Source organism: Leptonotus elevatus, chromosome 12 (assembly GCF_054856555.1).
Source record: "Leptonotus elevatus isolate MCC_2025b chromosome 12, RoL_Lele_1.0, whole genome shotgun sequence".
NCBI lineage: Eukaryota > Metazoa > Chordata > Actinopteri > Syngnathiformes > Syngnathidae > Leptonotus > Leptonotus elevatus.
The window spans coordinates 11,984,138-12,002,140 of NC_141250.1; the positions used below are offsets into that span (position 1 = coordinate 11,984,138).

General features: G+C 41.9%; 2 protein-coding genes across 5 annotated transcripts in view; both read right to left on the reverse strand.

Moving 5' to 3' along the window:
- Nucleotides 1-171: 171 nt before the first annotated feature.
- LOC147164593 (toll-like receptor 7) lies at nt 172-6,892 on the reverse strand. The gene is made up of 2 exons (XM_086091049.1): nt 6,872-6,892; nt 172-3,378 (listed from the first exon to the last, which is right to left on the reverse strand). The coding sequence occupies exons 1-2, from the start codon at nt 6,884-6,886 to the stop codon at nt 253-255; spliced, it is 3,141 nt and encodes a 1,046-aa protein (XP_085947175.1). The 5' UTR covers nt 6,887-6,892; the 3' UTR covers nt 172-252.
- A 1,501-nt stretch (nt 6,893-8,393) lies between these two features.
- The window catches only part of LOC147164594 (FERM and PDZ domain-containing protein 4-like), a 36,815-nt gene continuing 27,205 nt past the window's right edge, over nt 8,394-18,003 (reverse strand). For 3 of the 4 annotated variants that reach the window (XM_086091752.1, XM_086091753.1, XM_086091755.1), the window contains 13 exons: nt 17,447-17,492; nt 16,732-16,836; nt 15,873-15,980; nt 15,581-15,712; nt 15,107-15,226; nt 14,826-14,962; nt 14,417-14,543; nt 14,097-14,186; nt 13,799-13,981; nt 13,584-13,716; nt 12,554-13,507; nt 10,863-12,029; nt 8,394-10,014 (listed from right to left, as the gene is read on the reverse strand). In XM_086091752.1, coding sequence (XP_085947878.1) covers nt 8,846-10,014; nt 10,863-12,029; nt 12,554-13,507; nt 13,584-13,716; nt 13,799-13,981; nt 14,097-14,186; nt 14,417-14,543; nt 14,826-14,962; nt 15,107-15,226; nt 15,581-15,712; nt 15,873-15,980; nt 16,732-16,836; nt 17,447-17,492 — 4,471 coding nt within the window. In that variant the 3' untranslated portion in view covers nt 8,394-8,845. The remainder of the gene's footprint in view (nt 10,015-10,862; nt 12,030-12,553; nt 13,508-13,583; nt 13,717-13,798; nt 13,982-14,096; nt 14,187-14,416; nt 14,544-14,825; nt 14,963-15,106; nt 15,227-15,580; nt 15,713-15,872; nt 15,981-16,731; nt 16,837-17,446; nt 17,493-18,003) is intronic. The other variant, XM_086091754.1, reaches the window with a different exon arrangement.

Below are 18,003 nucleotides of genomic sequence, written 5' to 3' on the forward strand. Positions count from 1 at the left end.
AATTTTAATGATAGAATGTTCACACATTGCACTAAACATTATTGTAGACGTGTAGATCTTCACAGGTCTGTTTTTCAGCATCTCTTTGAAGAAGTTGTACTGACTTTCAGGAACAATTGGATATTGGCGCTTCACAGGCTAAAACACAAGAGCTGTTGGTCTACTTGAGAACAGAGCATTTATACAGCCTTTAACAGATCAGAGAGGAAACGGGTGGTGTTTGCAGTGCAATACTGGTCATACTGGTCTATTTTACAGTGTCTCTTTAAAGAGGCTGTTGTATTGCTTGTGGCTTTCAGTGGCCAAAACGCTTCTCACGCTGAACCAGAAGTAAGGCTGAGCTTGAGGGTTTGTTGGCCACTCGAGAATGGAGCGTTTGTACAGCCTTTTCCGCAGTCTGAGGTACTTGGAATTACAAGGCACTTTCTCCAAGAGTATCAGGACGATGACGTCGTTTTTCTCATCCATTAACCTTTGCTGGGCCATGTAGAAAGCAGTCTTGAAGTTACCGCTTTTAATGTATTTATTGGTGAGAACGAATACAGTCCTCTTGCTCTTCTGGATGCTCTGTGAGAGATTGTCAATCAGGGGGTAGCCAGGAATCCAGTCTCTCTCCTCTAGACACAAAGTCAGCTGGCGATCTCCTCGTTCCTCCAGATGGACGCACATTTCCTTTGTAATCCACTCACACACGGCAGGATCTTCTTTGTCGTACAACACAAAGGCATCAAAGAGAGCACTCTGGGAGTATAAGCGGCTGTAGCCCTTGAGCTTGGCCCGGCAGAAATAGTAGATGTACCAAACGTCCCACAGGAAGAGATGACTGGAGATGCACAGGATGAGGAAACTCAGGACCAGGGAAGCATTGAGCATGTAGAGGATGATTGACAAGTCATTGTGTTGACAGGCCAGCAGGTCAACCGAGATCACGGCCCGACCTCGTTGTGTCTCCGGGGCGGCACAGGTCACATCTGTGGCTAGTTTGGGGATGGGCACCTTGGTGCTGTTGAGCCACATGACTAAAGAAGTGACATTGCATGAGCACACAAAATCATTGTTGTGCAAAAGTAGCATTTGCATCTGATTGACAACATCATCGGGAAAGCTGGATTGCTCAATTTGTCGTATGTGATTAAAGCTAATGTCCAAATATGTGACATTATATGCGTCCTTGAGGAAATTTGGGGTGAGGGCCATGATTTGGTTTTTTTGCAAGATGAGCTTCTTGAGAGATCTGGTGCAGTTTGCGAGCATGCTTGGAACGGTTGTTAAACTGTTTCCACTGAGATCTAAGACGTGCAACGATTGTATCAGTTGTAGTTTTTCCCATGGAAACGATTTCAATCTGTTGTTTTTTATGTAAAGCTTCAACAGCTTGTCTGGCAGACCGCTGAACACTTGATACGGGATAAAATTGAGGTTGTTTTGAGAAATGTCGAGTACTTTCAAGTTAAGCAGTTTCTTGAAGTAATTGACAAATCTGGTGTCCCCGTCTCTCCACAACATGTCCAGTCGATTACCTCTGAACTCAAGTATCTCCAAAGACTCACTCTCCATCTCAGTGTTTGTCGAAGTAGAAATCTCGTTGTGGTTCATGCGCAGTGTCTTGAGTTTTTTTAGGTTCTTTGTGAAGTTCAGCATGTGAATGAGACCTTCAGATTCAAAATAATGTCCGTTGTAGCTAATATCAAGGACTACGAGATTTTTCAGCTCTTGAAAGGCAGTAGCGAAATGCAGGTCGAGACGATTGAATGTGAAGTCTAAATATTTTAGATGAGTCAGGTAGCTAAATTCGGAACCATTCAGTGTTTGGCTCATTGCATTTCCTGACAGATTAAGGCACCGCAGCTCGGACAGATTAAAAAACCCAGCATGCAGAAAAAAAATATTATTCCTGCTTATATCCAGGGTTTTTCCAAACTTAGTGCATTCCCTTTTGGCAAACGACTTAGCAACTCCAAATTCTTTATCTTTATACCTGCAGCTGCGTGCTTCTTCATCATATCGGAAGTACCGCATTTCTCGCACTTCCTTTATTTGGTAGTCAGTCAGCATGTGAGGCTTCTCCTCTCCTCCAACGGCATTTTGCTGTTCAGATGAGGCAGATATTTTGTTGTCAGAGAGACTGACCATTTTGTAATTTGGCAACCCCATTAGAATACTCAGGTTTGCCATTTTAATAAAGTTTGTACCCAGGTCTATGACTTCTAAGTGTGGTAGGAGCTTTAACGGAGCAATGCTCTCGGGTTTTAGCTGCTGAAACACAAAGCCTTTTATCCGAAGGATTTTAAGGGACTTCAGTTCGGAAAAATGTTTGCTCAAAGTTAGAGTTTGGGGATATCGCTGTAATTCATAGTTAAATGAAAGGTCCAATTCTTCCAGTTTGCTCAGAAAATGTGGGAAGTCTGTCATCCCAATATCTCCTGCTAAAAGGTTTGACGATAGATCAAGGACTCTCAGCTCTCTTGTACCATTGAACCATTCAGGCATCACAAATCTCAAAGAGTTGCTGTGCAGACGGAGAATTTTTAGTTTCCCCAACATTCTAAAAGCGGTCTTTCTGATCTGAAGTGGAGAATCATTCGGGCAAGGTGTGCATGGGAAAGGAACATTGTAACATCGTGGACAGTTTCCGCTTAAGTCAAGAATCTCCAAATTAGCGAGGTTTTCAAAATCATTTTCTGTGACCTCCTCTATTTTATTGTTGTACAGATACAAGTTCTTCAGACTGGTAGGCAGATGAAGTGGAATAAAAGATAAGTTATTTGACTTCAGAGACAACAGAGTTAAATTGCGAAGCTCTGAAAAGGCGCCATCTTCAATTTGATAGGAAAAATTGCACGGATTTCGATAGTAGCAGTTTTGACCAAAATAAAGCGTCTCAACACTTTTGAGTGTGGAGAAATTTGTGCGAGCAAGTTGATAGATGTGATTGACCTCCAAGCTCAACAGGACTAGATTGGAAGGCAGTCCTTTTGGTATGCTGCTAAGTTGGTTTCCATCTAAATAGAGTGCTCGTAGTTTCCTTAGGCTGGTGAACGTATCTTCCTCTATCACCAAACTCTCGGTGCAGATGTGGTCTTTGGATCCGATTTTAATGGGCATGCAATTGCACCTCATGTCAAGCTCAGTCAGGTTCTCCAAGCTGTCAAAGGAGGTAGAGTTCAACTCGGGTATATGGTTGATGGTGAGCGTCAGATTGGTGGTGTCTCTTGGAATGCCTTGCGGGATGGCTTTGAGGTTTCTTGCACCGCAGTCCACCAGCACCACGCTCCCGTTGACAAACTCACTTACATCACATGGCAGAGTTTTGGGGTATGAAGTGATAGCTGCCGCTTTGGATGGACAGCAGAAAAATCCTTGAAGTGCCACGCACATCTGTATGGAAGCACATAAAGTTCTCAGTGAAATCTGTGCCAGAAAGAAGGTCATGTGACAGTTGTGCCAAACATTCAGTGGCTTCTTTGTAAGGCGCATGTACATAATGCTAATGGGGCATAATAGTAGTAGTGTAGCATCCCATTGCTGCTAAAAAAGACCAAACATTAAAATAAAATATAATGAAATTATTACAAATTATATCAATCAATCAATCAATCAATCAATCAATCAATCAATCAATCAATCAATCAATCAATCAATCAATCAATCAACCAACCAACCAACCAACCAACCAACCAACCAACCAACCTACCAACCAACCAACCAACCAACCTACCTACCTACCTACCTACCTACCTACCTACCTACCTACCTACCTACCTATCTATCTATCTATCTATCTATCTATCTATCTATCTATCTATCTATCTATCTATCTATCTATCTATCTATCTATCTATCTATCTATCTATCTATCTATCTATCTATCTATCTATCTATCTATCTATCTATCTATCTATCTATCTATCTATCTATCTATCTATAAGCAACACATACTATAAAGTTATGTTTTTCAAGAGTTATTTTTTTTTACGGTTTAATATTCAGCATTAAAGTAGCACTAAGGAACTTTTCAACCTTAATAAAATATTTTCATAACTTTTCTGAATCGACTTAAAACAAGTCGAATCGTACCTTTGCCATGGATCTGTATATATTTTACTGGCAATAAGCAACTTTGAGGAGGATGGTAGGAACACTGCCACACAAAAAACTACAAATGTGCTGACTTCTTTCCCCTTTGGTTACAAAGATGGAAGTCAATTTGAATGTGTGTGAGCTCAAAAACGACGCAATGCACTTGTCCTCATGGGAAATGTGGTCTTCCTTCAGGTATAACATTATCGCTTTTGTCCATATGCGCCGCCATAATTAACGTAGACTAAAGGTTTCTTAGTGTTGCTTTAAAGGGGAAGTCAACCTTAGACATGTTTGGACAATAATATGTTATATGTAACCTCACTAGTCTAAACCTGACATTCTGATTAATATTACATTTGTGGAATATGGTTTATGCAGCAAAATCCAGCCGTTTTTTTTCCCATCTCAGGAGGTGGCCATTTTGTCACTTGCTATTAACTGAAGATGACATCACAGTTGCTCAGGGTTCAGGCAACGACCAATCACAGTTCACCTGTTTTCGGAAGCTGAGCTGTGATTGGCTAAACTTGCTCTGCAAGATCAATTCTCACGGTACACAAACTCTGGAGAATGCATCTTGTACCGAGCACGTTGATTTTCACCGATTGTGGTTCGGACCAATCACAAAGCGACATTGTGTTTGGGGCGGGATATGCAGCTGTGACGAAACCAGGAAGCGCGGACACCGTTGGAAACAAACTAACCTAACATGGACGAATGGACGCTGCAATTAATTATTTTCTTGCAGAATTACTCACCATTACCTTGTTGAATGTTGAGCAGCGAGAGTCATGCATTTTTAACTGATTATTTATGTCCCCGCCCAACGACGAGAACGAAGACGACATTTTCATTCATGGCCGTAATTGGTCAAAACGAAAGTTAGGTAATATTGTTCAGAATTTCACCCAGCAAATCACCGTGGAGCAGTCTCAGATTGATATTCTGGAGAACTACCTTGAGTGAATCACAACATCAATCTGGCTATTGCCAGGTTAGTGGCTGGCTGTAACCTGAGACCTGAGTAACTGTGATGTCATTTTCACTCGACAGCAAGTGGCCGCCTTCTGATATTGATAAAAACTGCAGAATTTTGATGCTCATATTTGACTATCGCGTGCCCTAGATTGGCTGGCAACCAGTTCAGGGTGTACCCCGCCTACTGCCCGAAGCCAGCTGGGATGGGCTTCAGCACCCCGTCAATTGTGAGGAGTAAGCGGTTCAGAAAATGGATGGATATTCTACAAAAATACCGTATTTAGACTAGTGGGGCTGCATACAACATATTATTGTCAAGAATTTTGTGTGTGTGTTGACTTCCCCTTTAAGCATTTTCCTTTAGATGCAATTGTTTATTCTCTAATAGTCATACAATTTGGAATTACTGTTAATGAGTTAATAAAGGTTTTGTGATGGTGGCTATGACGTTCTCATTGTAGATCATGAGACATTGCTACAATTTTGTCACTATTATTTAGCTAAATACTGTAGCCAAGCAAGCCAAATATTAGAAACAGCTGTCGTGATGGATGCAGTGCTACACCCCAATGAACTACAGCCGCAACAGGAAACTGTTAAATTATTTTGTCTTTGATAGTTAACCAAAATAATCATGAAGACAGAACTTTTATTTGGTGAGTATTCCTTAGGCCAGTGGTGGGCAAACTCGGTCCTCGAGGGCCGGCGTCCTGCAGGTTTTGGAGGTTTCCTTGCTGCAACGCAGCTGATTCCAATCAACAGGATTGTTACCAAGCTTATGCAGAGCTTGCTGATGAGCTGATCATATATCAGCTGTGTTGGAGAAGGGAAACCTCCAAAACCTGCAGGACTCCGGCCCTCGAGGACCGAGTGTGCCCACCCCTGCCTTAGGCTGTATCAGTCTGTCCATCCAGCAATCCCTCTAACCTGCCACTAGGGATGTAACAATAACTGCAATATCGTGATATCGTGATATTATAATTGCTATAATATCGTCGTTGTCATGCTACGATATTTAAAATACCACATCTCCATTAAAAAACTACTTTTTACCTGCTTCAGCCAAGCACAACATTATGAACTACATAGACAATTATACTTTACGCTGCTGAGCCAATAGTAACATACACTATGCATTGTTTACGAAGTAATTTATAGCAACACTAAGGAACTTTCAGTTTATGTTGATTATGGCGGCGCCATATGGACAAAAGCGGTAATGTTATGTCTGAAGGAAGACCACATTTTCCATGAGGACAAGCGCATTGCGACGTTTTTGAGCTCACACCAATCAAATTGATTTCCGACTTTGTAACGAATGGGTAAAGGGATAAGTGACGTATGCCATAAAGCAGTCAGCACATTTGTAGTTTTTTGTGTGGCAGTGGTCCTACCATCTTCCCCAAAGTTGCTTAGTGCCAGTGAAAATGATACAGACCTTCTCAGGCCATGGCAAAGGTACCATTCAACTAGTTTTAAGTCGATATTTCATCAGAAGTGGTATGAAAATATTTTATTAAGGTTGAAAAGTTCCTTAGTGCTACTTTAAGATGGTGACAGGCGGCGACCATACTGGCATAGTGGCATGGATAAAGCAGAAGACTCAGAGGTTAATATATATAGTATTATGAGCTTTTTTTTTAAATTTTTTTATTGCCAACACCACCACAATAACGTGATAATTATCGTTTCGTTAGTATCACATCAGGATAATATTGTATTGTGACATTTAGATATTGTTACGTCCTTACCTGCCACTACTTATAAATCCAAATTTTACAGCTCAAAAGTAAGACTAAAGGTTGCTTACCAGATGAAAGAACATGATGCTCAGAAGACATCTCTTGCAATAGTCGATGAGAGATGAAAGTAACAGCTGCCTGAATAGCAACTGTTTACCCAGTATCACTTCCCTATATTATTATGTTCACATGCAGTTTCCCTTTCTCCATTTATTTGAGCTATTTAACATGATTTGATTGACATTTTGGGTGGCACAATGGTGCAATGATTGGCACTTCGGCCTCACGATTCTGAAGTGCAGGGTTTAATTCTGGCTCTGGCTTCCCTGTGTGAAGTTAGCATGTTCTCGCCATGTCTGCGTGGGTTTACTCCGGATAATCTGATTTCTTCCCACATTCCAAAAACATGAATGGTAGGCTAACTGAGAACTCCAAATTATTTGGTTGTTCGTCTATGTGTGCCCTGCGATTGGTTGGCGACCAGTTGAAGGTGTACCTTGCCTACTGCCCATTGACAGCTGGGATAGGCTCCAGCATGCGTGTCAGAAAAACCTAGTGAGAAATGATTGACTTATTGACTTATTTTCTTGGAAAAATTAAACATAGTTGTCATAATATAATAACTTATCCTTCAATGTGATCTAAATAATATAAACCTATAAAAAACCCTATACTAAGTTATAATATAAATTGTTTTATACTAAAAACACATATCTGACATAAAATAAATAAATATATATATATATATATATATATATATAATATATAAAACAAAATACAACACTACAATATTTTCTGCCTATTAAATGATTATAAAACACTTTTCATCTACTTGATGGTACATTTCTGATTAACCTACATGGGAAAATGAAAATAATTGCCTTGTGAGGATGAGCAGTTTCATAATGTAGTATCATAAATTTAGGATTTTGATACAAATTCATTGCTTATCTAGGTTGCCCGTTGCCTTTTGAGGAATTCCACTGATTTTGCGGATGATTGCTTAGCTTTAAGTTAACCAGTGCCTGCATTTGACTGGGTTGATTTGGAAATAGAACAAAACAACAACAACAAAAAATCCCTCCAACCTCTTCTCTTCTCAAGATTGTTATGCAACCAGGATTACATAAATATATGGAAGAGAAACAAATGAGTTCAATGAAGCACCACTAAGAAAGTGTACTGGCTTTTCATTTTTTCATTTTTGATTGTACAATGTTAAAATATTCAAAATCACCCCCCTGCTCAGACCCTCATAGTAGCTCCCCTCCCCTTGCCCTCAGCCAGACACGTTAACATTATGCAATGTGCTTGTCTGCTCAGACACTTAACTCTGAACAGTCATGCTGAAGTAGCCCGCCATCATCATCACTAATTCAAAAGGCATCACCAGCACTCAAGCCAGAGTAAATTGTAAAAGCATGAATTATTTTTACATAGTTATGAAATTACACATGCCACTGTGTGTGTGAGTAATGCAAATTGGTCAACAAACACTTATGCTGATTAGAAATGCGCATGTGCAAATGAAGTATTACACGGCAAAGTGTGATTTAGTCATACACAAAAGTAAACATTGTAAACTTATTTGAGGTATTTTAAAGTTTTAATGATGTTGACCAAAAAAATGACAGGGAAGTGTACACAGTGTCCATGTAATCACCCAGCCAATGAAAAAGTGCATTGTTTTAATTTAATCGTTTCATGTGCAATTATTGGTCTACAGCTGTACATAGTATTTCTCCAACATATTAGATATTTTTACTTTTTACAAAACAACATACTCTGAGAAGTCTTTGATACAACCGATATATAATTTAAATACTTCTTATAATATACTATTAAATACTTGGGTGGAGGTCTGTATGCATTATCTTAGAAGGCTTAAATATTTTTAAAATTCTGTGATTCAAATATTTCTACATTGTTTACTAAAATATAGTGTACACAAGGCATTTTTTTTTCTCTCTCACAGCAGTTCACATTGGTAGTTATACCCATGTCTCTTATGTTATGGCTTCAAAATCAATAGTTGGGATACGTTATTTGTTGCACAGTGTTGTCATTAAGTGGATTAGTGTGTCTATGATGGCAGACATGTTGTCAGAGTGATGCGTCAGTGCCTTTACACTTGGGTCATCAGGGGAGCTGACCAATGACGTCTCGGCAGCTTTCAGCAGACACACGTAGTTGATGAGCACCTCATCCACCTTGGCTACCAACTGCCGCCGCTCCGTGTCGCTGCGCAGGCCTTCCTCGAGGGACATGCAGGCCTGCGTGAGGCAGCAGAGTGTATGGAAGCTGTGCGTCAGCGTGAGCAGCAACTCCTCCGGGCTGCCGTACTCCGCGGCCATCTGGGCGCAGGCGCCGCTCAGCGCTTTAGCCTGCGTGATGAGCAGCTGAGACAAGGTCTCTGTGTCAGCGTCGCCGGCATCCGTGTTCTTACCTCTGGACGTGTGACCGGAACGTAGCAAGCTAACCATCTCGAAGGCATCCGTCCGTGCAAGCGCAAACCCTGTACGGAGGCTGTAGGTTTTTCCCTTCATTGAATTTACATGAGCCAACCTCTCCTCCAGCCTCATTTTGGCTATGTTGCTCTGCTCGGCTGTATCGCCTGCTTTCTTACCACCAGTCAAGACGACAGAGAACCTGAGCTGGGAGGGCTTCCTCTCATCATGCTCAGTGTTCTTCTGATTCCAGGTGAAGCAGCAACTGACCGGCCTGCGACATCTTAACACACCTGCATCCAGCCGTGCTGCTGCTGACTGCGGCAGCCGTCCGCATGCTGAATTTAAGGTGACCGAACCATGTGACAAACTTTTGGTGACAGTTTTGGCGTACAGTATGCGCTGAGCTTTCGAGCGATGTTGTGACTCTAATTTCTGACCAGCGCTCTTCCCTGTGAATGTGGCTTTGGTCCTCTCTAATAATGCCTCAAAGCTCCGGGAGCCTGGCATTATGGTGCTCCAGCTTCTCCTGCGCATCGGAACCCTGCGTGGCTTCCTGAGGCTGCCTTTGAGAAGGTCACATGAGGATCCGCTTGAAGGGGAAGGCAGGGCATGTGGGCTGGACTCAGGTCTGGCCCATTTTAGCCCACTGGGCTCTGTGCAGCTTGCTAATAACAATGGTGACATGACTGTGGTGGAGTTGCTGGTCTCATGATAGAGCGCTAAAGATGTCTCTTCTCCAAGTGTCCTCTGCTGTGCGCAGGCTACACTAGGGGGAGGAGGAAAACAGAGAACCGTTAAGCATCCACCTGACAATTTCAGTTTTGAATATTTGTTTTTCTTGAAGGTGCGGCTGAAACAATAAGCACATTTTTACTTTACTGGGTGGAAACGGCAACACTATAAAGGAGGTTCAGAAAACTGTACACTATCAATAATAGCATTAAAAGCAATAGTGTTGTAATGTAAAAATTACAGTAAATAATTGATAAAAAAAAACACTGAGGCTAAGATGTACAAAAAAATTAGTGCCAAATTGAGCAGGGAATTTTGCTCTGAGATGACATGCCAAAGGCGTAAAACTAATATGCTATTTGAATTTGGCTCTGCAAAGTGCACACATTACTTTAGAGTTCTCCAACAAGCATCAAGCAAGTAAATCAGTAAGTAAAACGACACTGCCCCAAACAAGGAAGAATAGACTAGATTAGACACGGAAATTTGGATGCGCCTGTTTTTACACCGAGCGCATGTACGCCCCCAGTTTACTAAAATAGAACCCAAGGAGTATATTAGATTAGAACATGTACCTTAAACTGGATGTCAAGGACATCGAATAAACGGCTTTCCTTATACGCAGGTATGGAAATTATTTCATTGTGCACCGTTCGTAACATCAAAACGCTTGCTTGTGTATCAGAACCCAAGACCCAGACTGTTGCAAACTAAGGCCTTGACCCCCAGCATCTTTCAAAACACTTTTTGAAAATATCTGTCAGTTATGTAAAAACGTCCATCTTATGTGTTTGTAATTTATTTGAGATTCTTGTATAATGCATATGTATTTCAAGTGGTAGAAGTGAGTTAGCGGCATGACATAACTTAGTTTTACCTGTGGTTTCTTTTATCTTTGATAATCTGTGACCACTGTCCCGGCTGTTTCCAAACCCAGAGTCTGCACTGGTCGTTGCCTGGGTCTTCCGTAGTTGCGTGGGCTCCTTATTTTGGCCCTGGGGGACATAGGCCTTGTCCTCAACACAAGTTACATAACTCAAACCCTTCAGCGAGGACTCGGTCAGCACGTGCGTGTTGTCCGTGACACAAAGGGGAGAGTCCATTGGAGTGACACAGCTGCTGCTACCCGTGCTACATCCGGCATCAATAGAGGAGCATTGTGAACTTTGGAGAGAATGAGCCCCCTCACTTTGCAAAGATGACATGCGCTTGCTCAAGTGGTATTCGTATAGCCTTGTGACATCTTGCTCTGATGACGTCGTCTTAATCTGCTGCTCCCCATCCCGTGAAGCGTCAACCCCCTCCGGTCCTTTGGAGGGAGAGCGGAGTTGGGCATTTAACGGTTGGGTTCTTTCATCAGAGTCCTGTTTCCCTCCCTTCACTGTCAACCTGTCTGTGTGGGAGGCCTGTGACTCATTCACATATTCTGGAGAGAGAGCTTCCTCCATTTTGTTTCCTGGCGTTCTGTGCAGCCATTTTTTATGACGGTCTTTGAGGGGAGTTCGACCTAGATCAAGCTGATTGACATAATAGGAATCTCTCACTGTGAAGGTATTATACTTTCCAACAAGATGCAGGGGCTCTTCTTTGGCTAGCTCTTGGGAAGTCACGTGCAATCTTTCTGAGGGGTCGCAGATGTCTCGTTGATTTCTGTTCTCTAGGTCTCCTTGTTTTCTCTTGTGCCTGTTCATAAGTGAGCCAACATGCATCTTTGTGAAGTATTCACTGACTGATTTTATTTCCATTGTCTCTGGCTCCATCTCACCACCGTCAGAGTGGAAAAGCTGGGAGGAGGCCGTTGCCGCGGATTTCAGCTCCTCACCCTGATGCTCCTGTACATTCCTAGCTACACCTTCGCCAAGTCCCTCAGTCTTTTCGTCATTCGTGGCGTGATAACCGTCCGTTACAGCTATATGCATCCTTAAGTGATGGTCTGATTGTCTCTGGGCGGTGGCCAGTTCGGAACTTTCCGTCATCTCGGATGAGTTTGTCTCATTGCCAGAATCTGAAGACTCTGGACTAAACGCTCGTGATATTTCTACACCTGTATGCCACAGAAAGACAAAAACGTCATTAGCGCATTCATTGTAGGCATTTCAGAAACGATCGTATCGCAGAATGAGTGAAAGGGTATGAGGGTATGAGAGAATGTATGAAAAAAATAAATTTATTATAACAATACACGCATTATTTATTTTTGTAAAACGGGGGCCTACTTTGAGGTAATACTGAGGTAATTTATTTTGAACAATAAATCTTACAAAATGTGAAAGATTTTAATCAAAGTGGCCAGCTGAAAAGCTTGACAGATGTTTATTTACGATTTTTATTCGGTAGTACGTGCATAGTAGTACAAATAACAACAAATAAAACAGACCACAAAATAAAAACAAATCTCCACATATAAACATCTTGGTAATGAAAATGAACGTGAATGAAGAAACACACCAATGGGAATATAGAACAAAATGGGTTTTATTGGAAAAAAATAAACAGCGACAAATGAAAGTCAATGGCTGGAGTATTTGTGATGTTAATGAATGAATGTTACAATAGTAAAAGGGGAACCTGTGCTGGTCTCAGACTGTGCGGGTTCCTCAGATGCAGCAAGGGCCTCGAGTGCCTGCAAGGTGGACACGACAGCGTCATCGAGGGGCTCCCCCTGGTTCTGAGCTCTGTGGCCTGGCACCGAATCTATAAGGGACACCGGGATATCATTGCACCCCCCCTGGGCCAGACTGCCAGCCTCCTGCTGCTCCTCCTCATCGGAGCTGTCCCTGAAGCCAGGAGGAGGTGCAGCAATGGCCAGGTTTAAAGAGTGCAGCAGCACGTCATTATCCTCCTCGTCGTTACCCTCCGGGGGCGGAGGGAGGGAGGTCAAGTCAATGATGTCGTCACTGGACCCCGAGAGGGAGAGCAATGTCGGCTTGTCAATGTCACTTATCATCATGTCCTCTTCGCAGCTGATGTCATCCTCGTCTTCTGCGTCATCCGTTGTTTCTGCATAGCAGATATCATGTAGCAGCGGCTCCTCAAACATTTTGGTGGAATACTGATACCCGTCGCCATCTTCTAGGGCATCCATCATCTTGTAGTCCTCCTCAAGACGCCTGTACATTGGACTCTGATTGTCTATAATCTCTGAGCTGTCATCCATCAGTCTCTGGTAGCCCAGGTTTTGGGGGTTTACGGTGTCTAAGGGAGGATCTCCAAAAATGAAAGACACCTTTGCACTCCGACAGGGTTCTTGGCCTTTGGTTCTCGGGACATTAAGGTAGGTTTGGGTGGGCGGTACCCTGCAGAACTCCGCCCTTTCAACCATATGTATTGAATGCTGAGCCTGGTGGATCTCAGCCATGTAGAAGGGTTGGCCTTCGCATCTGCCATGGTCGAGGTATTCACACTCCTGGTCTGAGAAATCCTGGCTGCACCTCTGGTTGTTTCTGTCTTCATATCCCTTTTGGGGTGTGCTGTATGTACACTCGATGGCCTGGTAGTTCTGCTTGATCCTTGCTGTGTGACCTACAAAGTGGAGCACAAATGAAGATCAATCGATGGAATGCGGCGAGATGTTCTCTTATAGCCATTGCGGTCATACTTATATCCATACTGTCTGTGTTCTTGGCCACATTAAAGATGGAACGCCGAGAATCCACCAGTAATCTGTAGTATCCAGCAGTCAGACAGGCCAAATTCATTGCATCAACAGACTCCATTAAGAGAGTGATGGGCTGCGAAAGAGGCAGAAAGGTAAACTAACTAAATATGTCATTTTGAACGAATTTATGCCGGGGTAAACCTATAGAAAAAAACCTTAACATCCAGGACATGTAGCTCCACTCGAACTTTGTTTTCATCTTCCGCGTACATCTCGATACGATTGACATGGCTGAAGTCAGCGAGAAGTGCCACCAGGTTGGTTTTGGTGTTAATCACATGGCTGATGCCATATCTGGGCCCAACCAGCAAAGTCACTTCAGTGTGCTTCTCGCCTTGCTGTAAAAAGAGTCAGCACAACTATCACTTCCCCATACTGTGCGGTAGGTTTAATGTTTTCATACCACGTGCCTATCGTTAAAAGTAGTCTGATATAAAGGATGGTTTCACTTACAATAAGTGTAGACTTAAACACCCGACCTCCATAAAGTCTCAAGTCACTGAGATACTTCAGATAATGGACCTTAGCCTGCAAGGCAGTCAGCTGCAATGTGCAACATTAGATCAAGTTAGAAATGATTCATACTGTATGACAATTTCTCAGCAATCTCTTGTGTATTGTAGTAAGACTAAAATGTTTTGTTTCAGATGTGTTAGAGGAAACTCTAGCAGGTGGAAATATAGGTTACTCGTAGCAGTGTTTTTTTGTTCGTTTTTTTTAGAAACAGAAGGTAAAGGGAAGGATAGAGATGAATACGAGTTTTTTGCCTTTACCTTTTTACCAGGTGGAACCAGATTCTGGTTTGTTTTGAGGATGTGAGTGAGCGCTTTTTTGATGTTCTTCTCTTTCATGCTGGACAGCACCGCAGGAGGCAGGAACAAGGCCAGCCCCCACTCTTTCCTGTGGATGTACATTTCATGAACATTACAAAAGGTCAATCAATTGTGAGAGAAGAACAGTACAGTTCTCTCTCTCTCTCTCTCTCCTGTACTGTAGTATTAATTGAGGTGAATTGAGCTAGAAGATGCCATGCAATGGAAAACGGCAGTTTTCGAGCACTATATTATTACAGTACTTGGAAAAGAATAACAAAATGTAAATAATCAAATGGCTCTATACTTTGTAGATTCCCCCTTACGATTTTGGCCCCATATTACGCAAAGTGAAATCCTGTCAACTTACTCTATATACTTGAGAGACACTTTCTGCGACTGCTTGGTACTGATGGTTAGAATGTACATTTGCAGGGCGGCCAGACGTAGGGCAGTGTCATATTTCAGCTCTGACCCAAATCGCTCCAGCACCACATCATTACAGCTCTTGAGACGTAACAGAGAGAGAGGACAAGAGGTTACGTTACTGACTGAACGAATGATTACAAGGCCACAACTCTACCCATAAACATGCATCTAATTAGGCTTGGCGATATGTACCCATAATGTCTATAATATTGATCCGCTCACCTGGACGTAGAGGTATTCAAATGCTATTGCATCTCTCCTAAGCAGCTCTAACGGGTCCTTTGGGACAAAAGTGATGCGAAAAAAACACTTCATCTTGTGTGATCCTGGCCTTTTTGTAACCTAAAGTGTTAGTCCAAAATAAACAGCGTCACATTAAGTCAAAATTCACACACAATATCCCATTTCATCAAATTATAATGAAACCTTTAAAGTTGAATATCCCAGTTCAAAATATCTGAGAAAAATATTTTGGAGGTTTCTCATTTCCAACACAAGCTAATTCCAATCAACAGGATCATTATCAGGCTTATGCGGAGCTTGCTGATGAGCTGATCATATATCGGCTGTGTTGGAGAAGGGCACCATGCAAAACCTGCAGGACTCCGGCCCTCGAGGCCCACCTCTGTTCTAGAGTCATCCCATGTAAAAACAACCCTATTGAATTTAAGACACTAGTGAAGTGTGTTGTCTCACCTGAGATAGCATTTCTTGCTCATGCAAGAGCATGAGTTTGCTGGCCGATCCTTCAGCTCTATGTTCCAGAATTAAAGAGAAGTGTTCGATGCTCTTAATGGACAGCTTCTCTTGCAGTGTCAAGATGACATCCTGTTCAAATACAGTTCAGATTTTAACTGATACGCTGACAACCCATAAGGCCACAGAGAACAGTTTTACTTTCCAAGCAACCCTAGTAAGGATAAAGCGGATTTATGCATATTAAGTCGGTTCAGATCATACAACTACATTACATAGAGTTGCCACCTACCTTAATAGATGTGTTGCTGTCAAATTTAAACGATTTAGTCTGGCCATTCTCCAGGTAGACCTTGAGAACATTTGGCATAAAAAGAAGTGAGTTGTCCTTCACAGTTTCCTGAGAGATGAATGAAAACAAAAGATTCATCAGAGGAAAATACAGAAGAACAGAGAAGCTGTTTTAAATTTGTTTCTGCTTTTGTTTTGTTTTTTTACTGTGGTGTGGAGACATGGGTCATAAGGATAAAGACCGGAAACAGCTCGCCTGTTTATCATTTTGCATTTAGCCGAGGGATAATGAGCAACTTAACCTCCTAACAAGATAGCCTTTTGCAAACTGAACACACACTATTTGAAGTCCTAAGCAGGTAATTAGGAGCGGCAAGTCACCTATTTACTGTTAAACCCACTGAGCATTGATGCTGTGTGAGCCATATTGTGATGTATTATTGCATTGTTGGCATTCCTTACGCCTCAGATGGAAATAGAGTATGTACAGTTTAGTGGACTTTTTAGTGGACCTTAAATTCATTGCTTGGCCCAAGTAGTCTGTTTTAAGGTCAGCCTCCTGTTTGCAGGTTCCAAGTAACACTTTCTGACTCAGCACTACAGATTCACATTTCTATTTAGCCGTCTGAAGTCCAAGGGTTAATGCAAAGTAGAGCGATGTATCAGCCTTTTCAAAATCAGTTCCCTCAGTTACCACACTTCTTGTGACACATTTTACAAACCAGTAAAGTGCTTTGTGAGAACATGTGCCTCCATCTGTCAGTCACGCCTACACGCTTTCTATTCCGGAGTGATGAAAACTAATATTGGCTTATCTCCTCTGTGTCAGCTTTGAGAACACAAAAACGTGTGCGACTTACAGGAACCTGGCCGTTGATGATGACTTCTTCTGCAAAGCGGACTTTAACAGGATTTGTCTTTAACTTGGCCTTTTTGGCTGCGCTGATGAATGCCGACTTGGGTGACTTTGGGAGGGAAAGAAGAAAAAAGGAGTTTTTAAAGGACATCCAAATACACGTTTCCCCATCTTTACCCACACTCAAAATGTATCCTCCTTTGAAACATAATAAGCCCGCTCACCATCAAGTGTGCCATTGAGGCTGCAAAGAAACGTCTGGTAAATGGAAGTAATTACAGACCGGAATGGAAGAGCTGCTTGGTCCTCTCGAGTATTACGAAACTCAACACAAAACCTCTCCTTGCTGCAATTCAAATCTTTCTATAAATTTAATTGCTCATTGAAGCCAAGATATTGTTTTATCATATAAGCCACTGACTAGTGACTAATGCTTCATTAATGGAGAGAATTACAATATTCCAATGATTTGAGCTTATCTTGATGGAAAATCTGTCCAAATAAAACTGACGGACATTTGGCTCAGTTTTGGTCACCATCTGGTGCTTGGTGGCTGGGAAGTGTTAACTTGTCATTGAGTTAATGTGAAGTCTTACAAGACGTTGCAACATGAAAATACTGACAGCTGATGCATTGGCAGCACATTTGGCGGATGGTTCTGGGTGATATATTTTCATATCATTCCTCCACAAATGAACATCTAACTGGAAGACACTCACCGGGTATGGCTGAACAACAGTCAACAATATGGACTCCTTGCAGCTCCTGTAAAATAAAGCAAAGCACATCCGTATGCTTCGAGTCAAAAGGACTGAAAAATATTTTCGTAGTTTTGATTTTTTAAAACAACCAAAGCAACATTGGGTGCTTTTCCCCAAAATGAATTCCATTAATGTCACACGTTGTACTGTGTGGCCACATGCTCACATTCAAGATTTGGATTTCTTGGCCAATCTTTCTGCCCATCTGCCCAAAATCTTCAGAGCAGAGTTCTTATTTTGAATCGTCATCATTGTCATCATTCTAGTGATCACCTGTTACCAGTCAGTCAACGATACCAGGGTCAAAGGGGATTCCTTCTAGAATGAGAGTCAACCTAAATATTTTGAAACCTTTTTCCCTAAATGAAAATAGAACTAACTTATTTAAAAAAAAAAAAAAAAACTTTGCACATAATAGTGGAATTTTAGAGTCATAGCTTTTACAGACTGCTTACAGGCATGTTGGCCAACGTGTTACTACTGCGCAGTAAGCTGATTTGAAGGTTTTGATAGTT